The sequence below is a fragment of the Balaenoptera physalus genome (assembly GCF_965194825.1).
Source record: "Balaenoptera physalus genome assembly, chromosome: 15".
Lineage (NCBI taxonomy): Eukaryota > Metazoa > Chordata > Mammalia > Artiodactyla > Balaenopteridae > Balaenoptera > Balaenoptera physalus.
In genome coordinates, this window is record NC_138894.1 from 6,405,436 (window position 1) to 6,421,249 (window position 15,814).

Here is a 15,814-nt window from a genome sequence, read left to right on the forward strand (position 1 = left end):
CAACTTCCAATTTTGTAAACGCATATATTCAGAATAAGCATATACAACAGAATTTAACATTTTAAGTATATGCAGCAGAAGAAAATGAGCTAGCATTCCTAAAAATTAATTTTTTTGAAAGAAAAGGAAAATTAAGGAAGGGAAAGGAAGCCGTTATCGTTTCTTGAATGCCTAACATGGGGCAGGAACCACTTGCGTTACATGTAGGAGCTCAGACAGGCCACCTGAGCTGTGTGGACTCAGTTTGTATGTTACAAGACCAAAATGCTTCACAGCCGTCAGACCCTCACTTTGGAGTTTTGTCTCTTCTGTCAAGTTTTAAGTTAAAATATTTTAAAAGCGTTACCTTATACAATAACGTTCTGTTGACCAGTTTTTGATAGTAACCATGTTCACAGGCTACCTGCAAAGATTTTTTAACTTCCACAGATTTACTCATTATTTGTTTCTCAGTAAAACAGCTGTGTTTAGGTCTTCTGATGACATTTAATTTCCAGTCATGAGTATCATTTCTAGGAAATAAAGGGTTAGACATATTTTATCATTAGTACGGAGACTTTGCAAATACCACCTTTTAGTAACCAATCCAGTGAACATTTTCCCTTATTTTTGTATAAAGAGACTCATTCATTGATGCCCAAATCCTGCTCTGTCTCTTTTTGGTTCAGTGAAGCAAGAAATTTAATAACTGCCATGGGAGGGGGGGAGGGGGTAGGAAATGAGAAAAACCCGAGATGTCCTAAACACACACACACACACACACACACACACACACACACTCACACACACATACACACACAAACCTACATCAGACCATATGTATTATGGATGTCAGGACAGAAATGTCTAAAACGTCAATGATCTTTAGAGACGGACAGGTTCAAAGATTCTTAACCCAGGATGGGAGAGTGGAGGTGGTTTCATGAGGACTGTAATGTTTTCTGAAGGTCTGTATATACGCACTGCGTTTTATATTTCTCAGGGCACTTTGTTCCTATCCTCTTCTCTTACTGTTGAGTAAACCATGTCTGGAGTGGCAGCTCTCCATGTAGATATATTAGCACTTGAAGTACCTTACTAAGCAAAAATTAGTTTGAAGAGATGTCATTGTTGTTCCTTCTGGTTAGAAGTTAGGGATGTAGAGGAGGAAAAAATTTTAACAGTGTTTTTGGAAACAATCTTTTTTTTAACTTTTTATTTTATATTGGAGTATAGTTGCTTAACAATGTTGTGTTAGTTTCAGGTGTACAGCAAAGTGATTCAGTTATACATATACATGTATCTATTTTTTTCAAATTCTTTTTCCATTTAGGTTGTTACATAATATTGAGCAGAGTTCCCTGTGCTGTACAGTAGATCATTGTTGGTTATCCATTTTAAATATAGTAGTGGAGATGATCTTTTAAAACAGAAAATGTTTGCAATCTCATGTTTGCTTGAACTGCACGTTATATAGAGATCCATATACTAAATATTACACGAGGTTACGTCGTCCTGTGTGCCTGACACATTTGTACTCGCCCCCCAGAGGCTCTTCCAGCTCTCCTTTGAGTCTACAATCGGATGGACAGAAAACCGGCACTCACAGAGTTCCAGGTATTGTACCACGTGTGTGCACTGAGATGACTCTTTTCCTTAGTTAGATGTGAAACCTAAGGCAAGGTTAAATAACTTCAGGCAAGGTTAAATAACTTGCCTAAGGTCACACACCTGGTACACAATAAGGCCAAGACGCAAATGCATATCAGTTTGGCCCTCAAGGCCAGGAGTGCTTTGTACAATACTATACTCTCACAAAACTTTGATCAGACAATGGGATTTTCGCTGCAGGATTAAAGTATCAGTCTCCAGGGACATTTGATTATTAGCAGAGGACTCCTGAAAAATTAAAGGAGGATTCCAGGAGTAGGGTCTGGTCATTGATGACTCCCACACAAAACTACAAAGACTCACTCACCCAAATGATGTACACACACATACATGCACACACACACACATGCATACACACACACACACACACCTCTGTGCAAAAACTGAATACTGTTCACCAGTTGCACTATATTTGAAAAAGTTTCTATCTTCAAGGCTCCCAGGTGTTCAAAACCACCTTCTCCTGTGTAGGGTCCCATTTATTTTCAAAACCACTGTCAAGGCTGCTGCTCCCACCATCGCTTTAGTCTCGTGTTATTCATCAGCCTCTAACACCTTCAAAGCTTATCACACAGCACTCTGAGCCCCCACCCTCCCTGTCCTCTTCCTGGCCCCTCCATGCTTCTCTGACGTCCTGCCTCCACCTGATGAGTCCACTTCCTCTTCCCACCCCAGGCTGTGTTCTCCACCTTTCACACCAGAAAGACAGTTAATGCCCCCGTCCCTCCCTGTCTCCAAGTGACATTCGTAGAGGACTGACTCTCCCCATCAGTTTGTCCTTTCTGCCTTGTCCAGAATAGTTTGTGCATTTAAATCACGCCTTTCTTCAACAGGATTAGGGAGATGTTCTTCTTCCTCTACCCCTATTGTGAGCATACATTCTACCTTAGTTTGAAAAGACTCAGTTGTGACCCACTTCTGGAATCGTCCCTCTTAAAAGGTCACATAAAATTCATTGGTTAAAAAGAGTTTTTGAACTTCTTTCTAACTCCTGGGAGTTCCTATATATAAAAACAAACCAAAATGACCTCTTTTTGTGCAAAACCACAGGAGCGCTATCAAGATTTCACCGTGATACCTCACTCTGCTCTCACAGGCACTGTTGATAATGATCAGAACTCACCCAGAGGCACTCGTGAAAGAAATCTGCTACATCTGGCAGCACACCCTCCCCCCTCAGCTGGCCCTGAGCTGGTTTCTACAGGTCAGTCTCAAATCTCGATAAAAATACACACATACAGGTTTCCCTGGTGGTGCAGTGGTTGAGAATCTGCCTGCCAATGCAGGGGACACGGGTTCGAGCCCTGGTCCAGGAAGATCCCACATGCCACGGAGCAACTAAGCCCGTGAGCCACAATTACTGAGCCTGCGCGTCTGGAGCCTGTGCTCCGCAACAAGAGAGGCCGCGACAGTGAGAGGCCCGCGCACCGCGATGAAGAGTGGCCCCCGCTCGCCGCAACTAGAGAAAGCCCTCGCGCAGAAACGAAGACCCAACACAGCCATAAATAAATAAATAAATAAATAAAATTAAAAAACACACACACACATACATACACACATACATAAGTACAGACACAACATCACAAACGTACTGGATAAACAGTATGCCATCAATGTTCTCACTAACGGTTCATCACATAGAAGATTTCTTGTCCCAGTTACTCCTTCCCCATCTCACCAAATAAAGTATAAAGAGAACCGAGTTCAGTAATAATCATGGACACATTCAGTGGGTTGCCGTCATTTCACAGAATTTAGGATTCTTGACTACGAATATCCTGGAAGACTCTAGGGTTAGCCCAAGAAGGCTGTGCAAAGCCCTTTCGGTGCCCCCTCTCTCACTGTCCCTGGCTATAAATTTGTGATTGGCTGACACACACGTCTTTCACCAGTACCTCCACCTGGCCCTCAACAACCCCCTGAAAACTGGATTAGGATGTGTCTACGCCAATTCCAACCCATCTCCCCAGCTTGAGGTTACCACCCAGGAAGCTGACACTGCCCTCCTTCCCTACCTGCTCCTAACGCTACGAAGCCCTCGCCATTTATTTCCTTTGACCGGCAGCTCTACGCAACAGAAGCAGCTGAATTTAAAAATGAATTTCATTCAATCCTCACTTATCTTTGGCAAGGATCACCTAAAAGTAAATCATACTAAGGTCATCTCCTTTCATTATGATTACTAAGAAAATAAACACAGGGCAGTATTTAATTTAATTTTTCAAGAATGAAGTATTTATTTCATGTTGCAGGAAGAGTAGGGAGAAGAAAATGCATGGATTAACTGATCTTCCCGATTACTGTATATTTGATTTGCTGAACAAAGTCCAAGAGTGCTATGAAATACGCCAACGCAAAGAGAAGGTATACTCACCCCATTCGGATAGAGTAAGATCCGCTGTCGTTCAAATGAACTGGCCAAAACTCCAAAACATAATCGAGCAAAATAATTCTGGGTGAACTACTCGAGCTCAGCTCAAGGGGTCCACGCGATTCATTTTTGTACCATTTTATGGTGGCTGTTTTATTCTCACGCTCAGATGAGGATGAGCAATACTTCAGATAGAAAGGTTCCCCTTCAACTGCAGTAATGTGAAGACGTGAGGTACAAGTTTCTTCTAAAGATTAGCAAAGTAAAAGAAAAAAATAAAAACAGAATGACAAAGGTAAATTTTTTTCCCTAATGCATTAGGTGAAGAAGCTGGGTTAGTAACATGCTGAAAAATCTCAATGTCTCATTTCTGTGGATTCTTTTATTTTAGGGTCAATCTTTCCAATACTAAGAAACAGGAGGTCAATCTTTCGAACACTAAGGCACTTTCAGAATATAAATGAAGACAGAATAACCTTTCAACAGCTTCTCCCAAACAGGAAGATACCAGAACTCAACGTACCAAAGCTAGAAGACACATAAATGCACTGTAATCTTTTAAAAGAAATGTTACACATTACAACTTCCTCTTAAGGAAAGCCACCAAAGTCACAGTGTTGCCACACCTACCCCAAAACATCCCTAGCTGAGGAATCTCCAAGGAAAATAAAAAGAGAAACCTAGAGACCTCAGAGTTTTCCACCTGTATCGTCAGAAGTCTCACTGGTCTTGTTCTCAACCACTCTACCTAACCATTCCCCGGGCAGACGTGGGGATGGTTAAAGGTGCGCCTATGTGTGTATAGATCCATTACCTCTCTAGGTTACCATGTGGATTCTCAATACATCATGCATACAATTCATACTGATAATTAATTCATATTGACTCACTCCAAATCTGGGTATCTGTCACTTCCTCTTTCTGAGATCTCCTCTCTCTCTCTCTCTTCTTCCCTCTTTCTCAACTAACCCAGATACTCTGGCTTTAGAAATTTATCTGATCCTTTGTGTTGTACAGGGTCGTCATTCCCCTCCTTCTTCACTTCCAACAGTTCAAAGTCAGTGTGAATGGACCTTCCCTGTATCCTGTCTTCCGGCAGCAACCTTTGACTGTATTTTGAGAATAAGAAGTCTTAAACTGAACAGAGCAATTCTCTGAGGCCACAGAGAACATGCTTTCTCTATAGTCAGGGTTTATTTCTCAAGCAACTGTCTGGTTTTAACCACAAGGTAGAGAGGAAGTGGCTCTAATGGCAAAAACACTCTTTGAAAACCTGGCTGTCAAACCTACCTGGAAGCACAACATTTAATGAACATCAACGTTGCATCTGGTGGTTGTTATTAAATCTTTATCTTACAGTTCAGGACTTCAGCTTAGAAGGTGTGATGCATGTGTAAATGTGGGTGTTAGTTTTAACTGACACCTAAAAGGATGTTAGGTCATTAACAGCTTGATTTATTTTCTAGTTTTAGAGATATAATCTACATATAACAAAGTGCAAAAATCATACATTATGTGCTCTGGACTTTGTGTCTGGACTTTTCGTACACCATTATGTCTATGATGGTCAATCATATTGCTGCATGAAGTGGTGATTTGTTCTTTTTTTCATAGTTATGTAGTATCTAATTGTATTAGTATTTGACTATTTATCCATTCTATTGGTGTTGAACATTTGGGTGATTTCGAGGTTTTGGTCAATCATGAAAAAGCTTCTATGAGAGCTACAATATGATCCAGCAATCCCACTCCTGGGCATATATCCGGAGAAAACCATAAGTCAAAAGGATACATGCACCCCAGTGTTCACTGCAGCACTATTTACAATAGCCAGGACATGGAAGCAACCTAAATGTCCATTGATGGAGGAATGGATAAAGAAGATGTGGTACATATATATAGTGGAATATTACTCAGCCATAAAAAAGAACAAAATAATGCCATTTGCAGCGACATGGATGGGCCTAGAGATTGTCATACTGAGTGAAGTAAGTCAGACACAGAAAGAAAAATATCAGATGATATAGCTTATATGTGGAATCTAAAAAAAATGGTACAAATGAACCTATTTAAAAAAATAGAAATAGAGTCACAGGTGTAGAAAACAAACATGATTACCAAAGGGGAAAGGTGGGGGGAGGGATAAATTGGGAGACTGGGTTTGTCATACAAACACTACTATATATAAAATAGATAACTAATAAGAACCTACTGTATAGCACAGTGAACTCTACTCAACACTCTGTAATGACCTATATGGGAATAGAATCTAAAAATGAGTGGATATATGTATATGTATAACTGATTCACTTTGCTGTACAGCAGAAACTAATGCAACATTGTAAATCAACTATACTCCAATAAAAATTAATGAAAAAAAAAAACGTCTATGAACCCCTGTGCCTGTGTTTGTACAGACATAGGCACTTATTCCTCTTTGGGGACAGTTATCACTTAAAGAAACCTAGCCTGGAATTCATACTCTCCAGGGTGCATGGTTGGCAGTTGAAAGTTCATATTCCCCAGGCAGCTAATGGCTTCAGCGATCTAATCTTACATTTAACATTGCAGGCTTTGTTGATGTGAAATGGCTTTTGATTGGAGAAATGAGTGGAGTTCGAGGTGTATGGATGGCCCAGAACACCCTCCCCATCTTACATGAACGGAGCACCAGAATCCAGCAGGGTCAAGAGCCTATAGCCTCTGCAACGGTGTCTGGGTTTGGAATTGTCTTGAGTTTGGGCAATAATAGGATGTCATCTAACTTCAGCTAAATGAATCTGACACGTAAAATACTGTCATGTCTGCCTAGAGAGACCCCTTCACAAAAGGTGCTCTTCAGGGCTTCTCTGGTGGCGCAGTGGTTGAGAATCTGCCTGCCAATGCAGGGGACACGGGTTCGAGCCCTGGTCTGGGAAGATCCCACATGCCACAGAGCAACTAGGCCCGTGAGCCACAACTACTGAGCCTGCGCGTCTGGAGCCTGTGCTCCGCAACAAGAGAGGCCCTGATAGTGAGAGGCCCGCGCACTGCGATGAAGAGTGGCCCCTGCTTGCTGCAACTGGGGAAAGCCCTTGCACAGAAACGAAGACCCAACACAGCCAAAAAATAAATGAATAAAATAAATTAAAAAAAATAAAAAAATAAAAAGGTGCTCTTCAAATACCTCAAAGGACAGAGAGCTGGGACCTTAGCATCCTTAACAGCAAAGGCTACATGGCTGTTTGGAGCCTGCAGCATGTTTTCATTATAACCTGGGAGCAAGTTTATCAGCCTATGTCTATAGGGGCCTTTAGAGCAAGGGGCCTTTTCATATGATGCACACTTTCCTACACCTTGGTCTCTCTCACCTGTTCTGACAGGTCCTTCCATATCAACAAGAAGAGGTCTGTCTCCTTCCTTTAACACCTAGGTAGTGTTGCATTGTGTGGATCTCAACGATACATAGATCCTCTTAACTAAATATACCCAGATATTGGACCTGAATTATTTGAAAGTATCAATAACCAAACTGTAATCTCTTCATTAGTAATTCTCAAAGTAGGGGACATGCGCTCATGTCTCCCCTCCCCCAGATACGGGATCAAGGCAAATCAACAATTGTGCCCCTTCTTTCTTCCCCAAAGCCTTTGGAGAACCTTGTTAATCAATCACGGAACTCTTCTTCAGAGAATCCTGCTGAGGTCTCAGAACCTTCTCAGCGAGAGTCTCCAAGCAGTGACTGCTAATAAATTAAAATCGGTACCTGACACCAGACACAAAGCCTACCTGCCTTCCTGGTCCGAGCAGACTCTTTCCTATGTATTCCTTCTAACTCTAATATTTTCTTTAAGATCTGTAAGATCTCCCACTCACTTTCCTCACTACCTAGATAATGAGATGAATTTTTGCCTTCCTTTCGGGGAGGAAGCAATGTGTTAAAACTTTGTAAAAATCAGTAACAAGGATGGCTGTGATCGCTTCAGTTTCAAATAACGTGAAGCTAAGCAAATTTTCATCTCAGACAAATGTATTTCAGGATAAAAGTTTTCACTTCCTGCTCTCTCTACATAAACTCACAGGGCTGAATCCTTTCTTTATTGGTAACTCCACATGAGTCTTTACTCGATCCCAGTCCTATGAATCTTTTATTCTCTATTCCAGGCATACCAAACGGTTGGCAATTTTCTAAAGTAAAATTTTAAACCACAAATTTTAATAAATCCAACATCTTCAGTAACCACCTCTACATAAATAAACCAAACTTTGATATTCCCTCTAGACGACCAATGAAGTATGTTTGTGATTGATTATAATTACTTACCTGAAGTGCTTATAAACATAAGCACCAAAAGTGTCAGGGGTATTTCTCTACGATGCATGTTTATGATTCTGCTTCAAATGGTTTCTCTGGAAAACAGAATAAGACAGGTTCAGCCAAGACTTTCAAACAAAAGCATACCTGTCTCATGAAGGAGGTTTTAAAAAGTCTTCTGGCATACAGACTTAAAAAAAATCAGCCCAGCAAATTTTCATATCCCTTCGTAGAGTCACTAGTTTTCCTCAGAACTTCCAGCCATGTAGAATTAATAAAATTTCAACGCATAAATTTGGGCACCCAGGGGAAATCCCTAATAATGCAAATTTGTAAGACAAGAGAGCCTGCTGTATTTCAGGTCTGGTCTACTAAATCTTACCTCCAAAGTCAAAGTTGAGGACAACAGTATTTCCAGAAAATCTACCATCCTATGAATGGACAGTCTGCCCATGTAGGGGTGTGTGTGTGTGTGTGTGTGTGTGTGTGTGTGTGTGTGTGTGTGTGTGTGTGTGTGTGTGTGTGTGTGTGTGTGTTTCCAGCCGCTTTTTTTTGCCCCTGTAGGGGTGTGTGTGTGTGTGTGTGTGTGTGTGTGTGTGTGTGTGTGTGTGTTCCAGCCGCTTTTTTTTCCCCTCACCCCACCAAAATGTTCATCACAATCTTCACTTATGGGCTGAATTTTTAAATATTGATCTTTCTTCAGAGCTAAGTTAGGAACTAAGTCCGTTTTGTTCATCACTGTATCACTAAAATCAACGCCTCCCGCAAAGTAAGCACTGATTAATTCTTGATAAGAGGAAAAGGTGTGTGCATGTGTCTACACTCACATGCCCCTAGTGTTTATTTTAGGAAATGAAGACACAAATCTGGGAGTTTCCTACAATCCAGATACCTAATCCACATCCACTCAATGAACGCAGATCTGTGTTGAATTTTGAACCTACTGCAACCTATCTTTGGTTCTACCAATTACAAGTTGAGAGAGTAGAGGAAGGGTGCACTGGGGCTCATACACCAAGTCTGACTATTTCCTAAACAATCACATGCTCCTTGTATACCACACACCTAGCCCCACGGGGTGGAGGAAGCACAGCACGATGGAAGGAGCTTGGATTTGGGGGCACCCACAACTGGACTGGCATTCCTGCTTGAGTCTTGACAAGCTGTGCAACGTTGGGCAAGTTACTTAGAAGTCACAGAGCCTGTTTGCTCATTACCAAAATGGGGTTGATAAGAAGGCCTATCTGCCCAAAGTACTGAAGTAAGTATTTGTGAAGCCTTCCTGGGTGCATGGTAGCCACTTAACCCCAAAGAATTCTTTCACCAACTGTCACTCACCGCCCCCCCATACTAAACAAGAGTACTGTTAATGCCCAAATTCTTGGTGAAGTTTAATGGCTAAACTGCCAAACCATTCACATCAAGCCTTATGAATAACATCGCCAAGCCTTTGATGCAATTTCCGAGAGGTAATAATCAATAATGTAAAGACAGAGGGATAGTATGTATGGAAAGTGCCAACTATTCATAACCAGATTAGAATATGGCTATGGTTTGAAACCAGCCCTCCACCCCACACACACGCACACTTTATTATTAACTCTCTCCATCCTCTTATCTCAGGTAGAATGAAAAGTGTTGTTTCCTCTGGTTTAGGTCGACACAGCCTTGCAAAGGGCACTGCTGGGTTTTTTTGTTTGATTTTTTTTAATTATCAAGGTTTACTAAGAGATAAAGTTATTAGGAGATTATTCAGCATTCTGATGAGTTAACTCTGAGTTTCAATATGAAACATGTTAAGATCCCAGTATGCAAATTAGCTGATACTTGCCCTGCTCTCTGTATGTGTATATATAAAATTTTTAATGTACTTATCATGGATTTAAAAGATTAAGATATTAAATAATGAAACTCATTTCCAAAAGAAAAATCTGTCATAGATACCCTAGTAAGTATTAATAAAATATATGTAGGAGGATATAAATATTACATTTCTTGCGTATGGGAATTTTTGGGGTTTTTTTTAGTGTTATATTTGATGATGGTACCATTTTTTGGCCTTGTCATAATTTTTAAATTTCTTCTTCTCTTTCTTTTGTTCTTCCTTTCTTTTAAAAATTTTTTCTGATTTCTAAAGTAACATATTCCCATTATAGGACACTTACTTATAACATGAAAACAGAAAAGAAGAAAATAATCTCAACATGCATAATACTTTAGCATTGTCTTATACTTTTTCTATATATTTTCAAATAATTAAGATTTTAAATAATCTCATATCCTGCTGTTCCTACTTAATAAAACAGCATTTTCCTGTGTCAAAAAATACTGTTATCATTTTAATTGCCACACAATATTCCTTCTTGAGGATATATTATAATTTACAAGATGTATTTTACTATAAAATAACCCCATGACCATCTTCTCGTGTAAGGCAGTACAGATCAGTTTTTGGAGCATGACCTCTGGCACCAGACTGGTGACTTCTACCCTTTACCAGCTGAATAACATTGGGCCGGTCACTTACCATCTCTGTTCCTCAATCACTTTATCTGTAAAAGGGAATAACAATACCATCTCCCAGAGCTGATGTGAAGGTTACATGAGTTACTACGGCAAATAGTAACTCGTGAATAATAAATATCACTAAGCTATTACTACTTATCTGCATTTCTTATTATTTTCTCGGTGCTACTTCATGGCAGTATCGTCTATGAGTCAAAGAGTACATTTTAAACATGATAAATGCATACCACCAAACTGCACCCAGAAATGTAATCATTCATACCCCTCAACAGTGAAAGACAATATCCTTCCCCTATACCCACAGAAGCATTTGAGCACTCTCATTCTTTAAATTTAAGTAGGTATTTAAATTGCTAAAATGGTTATCTCATGGCTTATTAATCTGCATTTCTACTGGTATAAATGAGGCAAAATATTAATCATGTATTTTTTAGCTATTTTATTTCCATTTTTTTATGCTTTTTTGTCCAGTTCTTAAATTTTCAGTGTTTTTTTTCAACTTGTTGCATAGTTTTCCTTTCCAATTCCTCTTTTGATGTCTTAACATATGGACAATTTTATATTTATGCAGTCAAACCTATCATTCTTTTGTTTTGTGACTTTTCCATAACTTTTACATTTAGAACATTCCTTTGCCCTCAGTACTCAGATAGATACCTACCTGTATTTTCTTCATTTTTATGGATTAATGGGGTTTTTATGCATTTAATTTTTTACCCTTCAACAATTAACTTTGTTGTTTGGTATGAAGATAGGGTCTAACTTAATTTATTTTTCCCAAATGGCTACTAATACTACTCTATCATTAGTTAAAAATCCTGTCTTTCCTTTAGAGTTGGTTGATACTGTAGTTATATTGTACAGGGCCTCCCTGAGCAATCTATGGAAAATCTAACATAGAAAATCTAACATCTGCTTGAGAGCGAATACACACAAGCATGTGAGCGAGTGCACATGCGCAAGAACGTGCGCGCGCACACACACACCTCTCTCTCTGTCTTTGCTCTCCCACTTTGTTTTGTTCTTTTATTCCTAGCACTTATCACCAACTGACATACTATCATCTTATGTTTGTTTGCTGAATTAATGAATGCGTCAAATTCATAAAATATGTACAGTTTGGAGTCTTACGTGATTATCTGATCCATTATTAAAAGATTAAGATAATCTTCTACCTGTGACATGCTTCTTAAATCATAACATCTTGCAAAGTACGTTTTAACGACTGATGTTAAGTCTAGGGCAATCATTCTTGCTTGGTGCTTGAAAAAAAAAAATTGATGCCTGGGTTTCACCTAGATGTCTGGAATACAGTCTGGGCATACCGATTTGTAAAAATCCTCCAGATGATTCTAATATGTAGCCAAGGTAAGGAGACACTGATCCAGGGGACTTACTTCTATACTTAAAAGTAAATTTAAAATATGCTAAACATATATTTAATAAGAATACCTAATAATTACGACATAAGTATATGTGCATGTATATGTATGAATACGTGTGTGTGTGCACATGTAGGTACGTATGTGCATGTGTATGTATGAATACGTGTGTGTGTGCACATGTAGGTACGTATGTGCATGTGTATGTATGAATACGTGTGTGTGCACATGTAGGTACATATGTGCATGTGTATGTATGAATACGTGTGTGTGCACATGTAGGTACGTATGTGCATGTGTATGTATGAATACGTGTGTGTGTGCACATGTAGGTACGTATGTGCATGTGTATTATGAATACGTGTGTGTGTGCACATGTAGGTACGTATGTGCATGTGTATGTATGAATACGTGTGTGTGTGCACATGTAGGTACGTATGTGCATGTGTATTATGAATACGTGTGTGTGCACATGTAGGTACGTATGTGCATGTGTATGTATGAATACGTGTGTGTGTGCACATGTAGGTACGTATGTGCATGTGTATGTATGAATACGTGTGTGTGCACATGTAGGTACGTATGTGCATGTGTATGTATGAATACGTGTGTGTGTGCACATGTAGGTACGTATGTGCACACACACACACACCCCCCAAGAAAACTCACAAACGTTCCCTAAATCACCCGATGGCTTTAAGTTTTCTCTAAGTGAAAAAGGCTCTCTTCCAAAAATTGTGTGACCCTGGGTGAGGGTCAGATACAAGCTGACCACTCCCTCTGCCCCGAAGGCTACACAGTCAAAGGCGCCTCCAGAACATCTGAATGGTCATCTCCTGAGCCCCTCGTTCTGCCCAACTGCCCTGTTTATAGACCCCATTCTGAGCAAAGCGACGGTTCTCTAGAAAAAATAATGCACAGAAACTCAAGAGTTGTTAGGCCACTTCAGAGCTCTTTCTCTCAAGGAACCTGAGACTGGACCAGGTGAAATGATCAAACAGTGTTTGCTCATTCATCTTTTGAGATGACAAAACAATCAAACGCCAAGCGGAGAAAATGATCTTGGACATCACGCATACGTACAAGCGTGTATATGCGTGCACACACTTCCGCTCTAAGGAAGAATTTATGTCGAAATAGGTTTCTCTTGGGGAGGCCAGGAGAATCCTTCCCGTCCCGCAGTCCTGGCCACACAAATGTCTGCTGTTGCCACCCTTACGCTTCCCCAGCCTCCTCCACCCATGGCTGTGCTGGTCCTGCCGCTGGGGTCACCCTCCGCGCTTCCAGCTGCACGCTCCGTGCAGTCCTAGCAGTTTGGCCCAGTGGCTGCCTCATGGAAGCTCTCCAACTAGCCCAGAACCTGCACAAACCCAGCTTCCTCCAAATTTACCCCCTCCCGGCCCATCCAAGGCCCTCAGATTGGAAAGTGGGCCCCAGAGCCCAGCACTGCACAGCACCAAATGGGTGTTAGGTAATACAGCGAGCTCAGGTGCCTGTGCCTGAAGGGGCTGCCCAGTCATCTGTTGGTCTGCTAACCGCAGTACAGCTGCCGGGCTTCTCACTCCTGGAGGCACCTCGGATGGAGACGAAGGTTTTGAAATCAGGAAAATCTGGGCGTGAATCTGGGATCTGTTACTTAGTAGCTGGATGCCCTTGGGTAAACTACTGAACCTCTCTGGGCTCGATTCCCCTCCTCTTAAGAAGCATACTGCATTTGGCCTGTAGGAGGCTTAAGCGAAAATCATGCATCTAAAAGTGTCAGACACAAGCAACTGCTTAATAAATGAAAACTATCACTTCTTTTAGCTGTTCTCACCTTTCTAGAAAAAAATTGGGACTGGTTTAACCACTAAAACTACACTATTAGGGAAGGGTGACGATGCTGAATCACCAATTATTCGTGTGGGTACACACATATGTATGCATATATGCTAATTACTTAAAATAATATATATTATGTATAATAGCTATACGTATATGCATGCATATTTAACCGATCTTTCAGAATCCCTGCCCCTGAGGCTGGGTCGCCCCTTGCCCCCAGCCGGCAGCAGAGGGCGGTGGAAGGGGCCGCAGGTGGCAGAGGCAGGTCTGTCCTTACCTTCAGGAGGCGTCCCGAGGCTGGGGAGGGGGCGGCTGTCCCCCTTGACACCCGATGGCGAGGCAGGTGAGAAAGAGCGAAACCAGAAAGGAGAGGAGCCGCAAGCGTAATGCAACAGATAAGGCAACCAGAGAAAGCTGAAAAAGAAAAAAGAGGAACAGAAAGTCTGAAGAAAGAAAAAGCGTCTGGCAAAACTCGGCTGGTCGAGGCCGCGGGTGCGGCGCTGCTCCCGGCCCCGCGGCCTGGGCTGTGTCCTGGGTCTGGGACGCTCCTTGACGGGGTTTGTTCTCGGTCGGGGTCCTCCCACTCCGGCGGGTCCGCGGGGGCGCTCCGGGTCCGCAGTGCTTCCGGTCTGGGGGTGCCGCGGCTCCGGGCCGCTCCCAGGCTAAGGATGCTCCTCCGCGGGGGCGTTCCGGGTCCTGGGCGTTTCGGGTCCCGGGCGCTCCGGGGCGGGCTCCTCCCAAGCGGGGGATGTTCCTCAATGGGGGCGCTCCGGCCGGCGTGCGCGCTCCTCGCGGCGCTCCGGGTACTGGCGTCCCCGGCTGGGCGCGCCGCCCGTGCGTTCTGGGAGCGGCTCGCTCGCGGGGGCGAAGGCGCGCAGCTGGAAAATCCGGCACCTTGCCGGGGGCCGAGGAGGCTGCGGCCGGGGGCGGCGCGCCTGGGTCCCGGGAGCTGGCGGGCCGTGGGCGGTGGCCGGGCGACCCGCGGGGCCAGGAGGGGGCGCTCCTGGGCGGCTCCTACGCACCCCCCGGGCGGCGGGGCCGCCGGGACCAGAGCCAGGTGAGGAAGTTGTCAGCCCCGGCCTGGCGGAGGGACAGCATCTGCGCTTGGGAGAAGGGGCTGGGGCCGGCTGGGGCCGGCTGGGGACACGACGGAGGCCGAGGAGTCGTCCCAACGCCACCGGGCGGCCCCCGAGGCCAACCAAAGGTGCGGAGGACTTGTGGCTCCAGCCCTGGGGTCCTGGCTCCGTCCTAAGGCCTTCTGCTTAGCCTGAGGGGTGGGTGGTTCGCCACTGGGAAGTGGAAGAGGGGCGCAGAGGTGTTAAATTGAGATTTTAAATTGGTTAGAAGAAAAGGAGGCCAGTGGAGAAAGCGTGTTCCTAAGCTTTTATGGTGTGGTGGAACTCAGGATACATTTTTAGACTGGTCTGTGATTGGACCTTTCAAACAAAAATGAAAAATGAAACCCACAGCAGACAGCGAAAAGGTTTAATGAGAGTGAATTTCATTCTTTTTATCCAATCAGAGTCATTCACCACATAATAAAAGAGAAAAATCGTATAAGTATCTCAATAAATGCAATTAAAAAGCATCTTGCACTCGTCAACACCCTTTCTTGATTAATAACACCTGAGAAACTGAGAATAGAAGGGACCATTCTTTTTTTAACATCTTTATTGGAGTGTAATTGCTTTACAATGTTGTGTTAGTTTCTGCTTTATAACAAAGTGAATCAGCTATACATATACATACATCCCCATATCTCCTCCC

The 15,814-nt window shown here is 42.6% G+C and overlaps 1 protein-coding gene and 1 long non-coding RNA gene across 4 annotated transcripts in view; one reads left to right on the forward strand and one right to left on the reverse strand.

Annotated features, from left to right (window-relative positions):
• The window catches only part of IL18R1 (interleukin 18 receptor 1), a 59,575-nt gene extending 44,570 nt beyond the window's left edge, over positions 1-15,005 (reverse strand). Inside the window, exons 1-4 of one of the 2 annotated variants that reach the window (XM_082426379.1) lie at positions 14,325-15,005; positions 8,325-8,410; positions 4,025-4,268; positions 347-512 (exon numbers count right to left, since the gene is read on the reverse strand). In XM_082426379.1, coding sequence (XP_082282505.1) covers positions 347-512; positions 4,025-4,268; positions 8,325-8,382 — 468 coding nt within the window. In that variant the 5' untranslated portion in view covers positions 8,383-8,410; positions 14,325-15,005. The remainder of the gene's footprint in view (positions 1-346; positions 513-4,024; positions 4,269-8,324; positions 8,411-14,324) is intronic. The other variant, XM_082426380.1, reaches the window with a different exon arrangement.
• Positions 1-15,814, forward strand: part of LOC309643597 — a 153,975-nt gene that overhangs the window by 51,206 nt on the left and 86,955 nt on the right. The window lies entirely within an intron of this gene.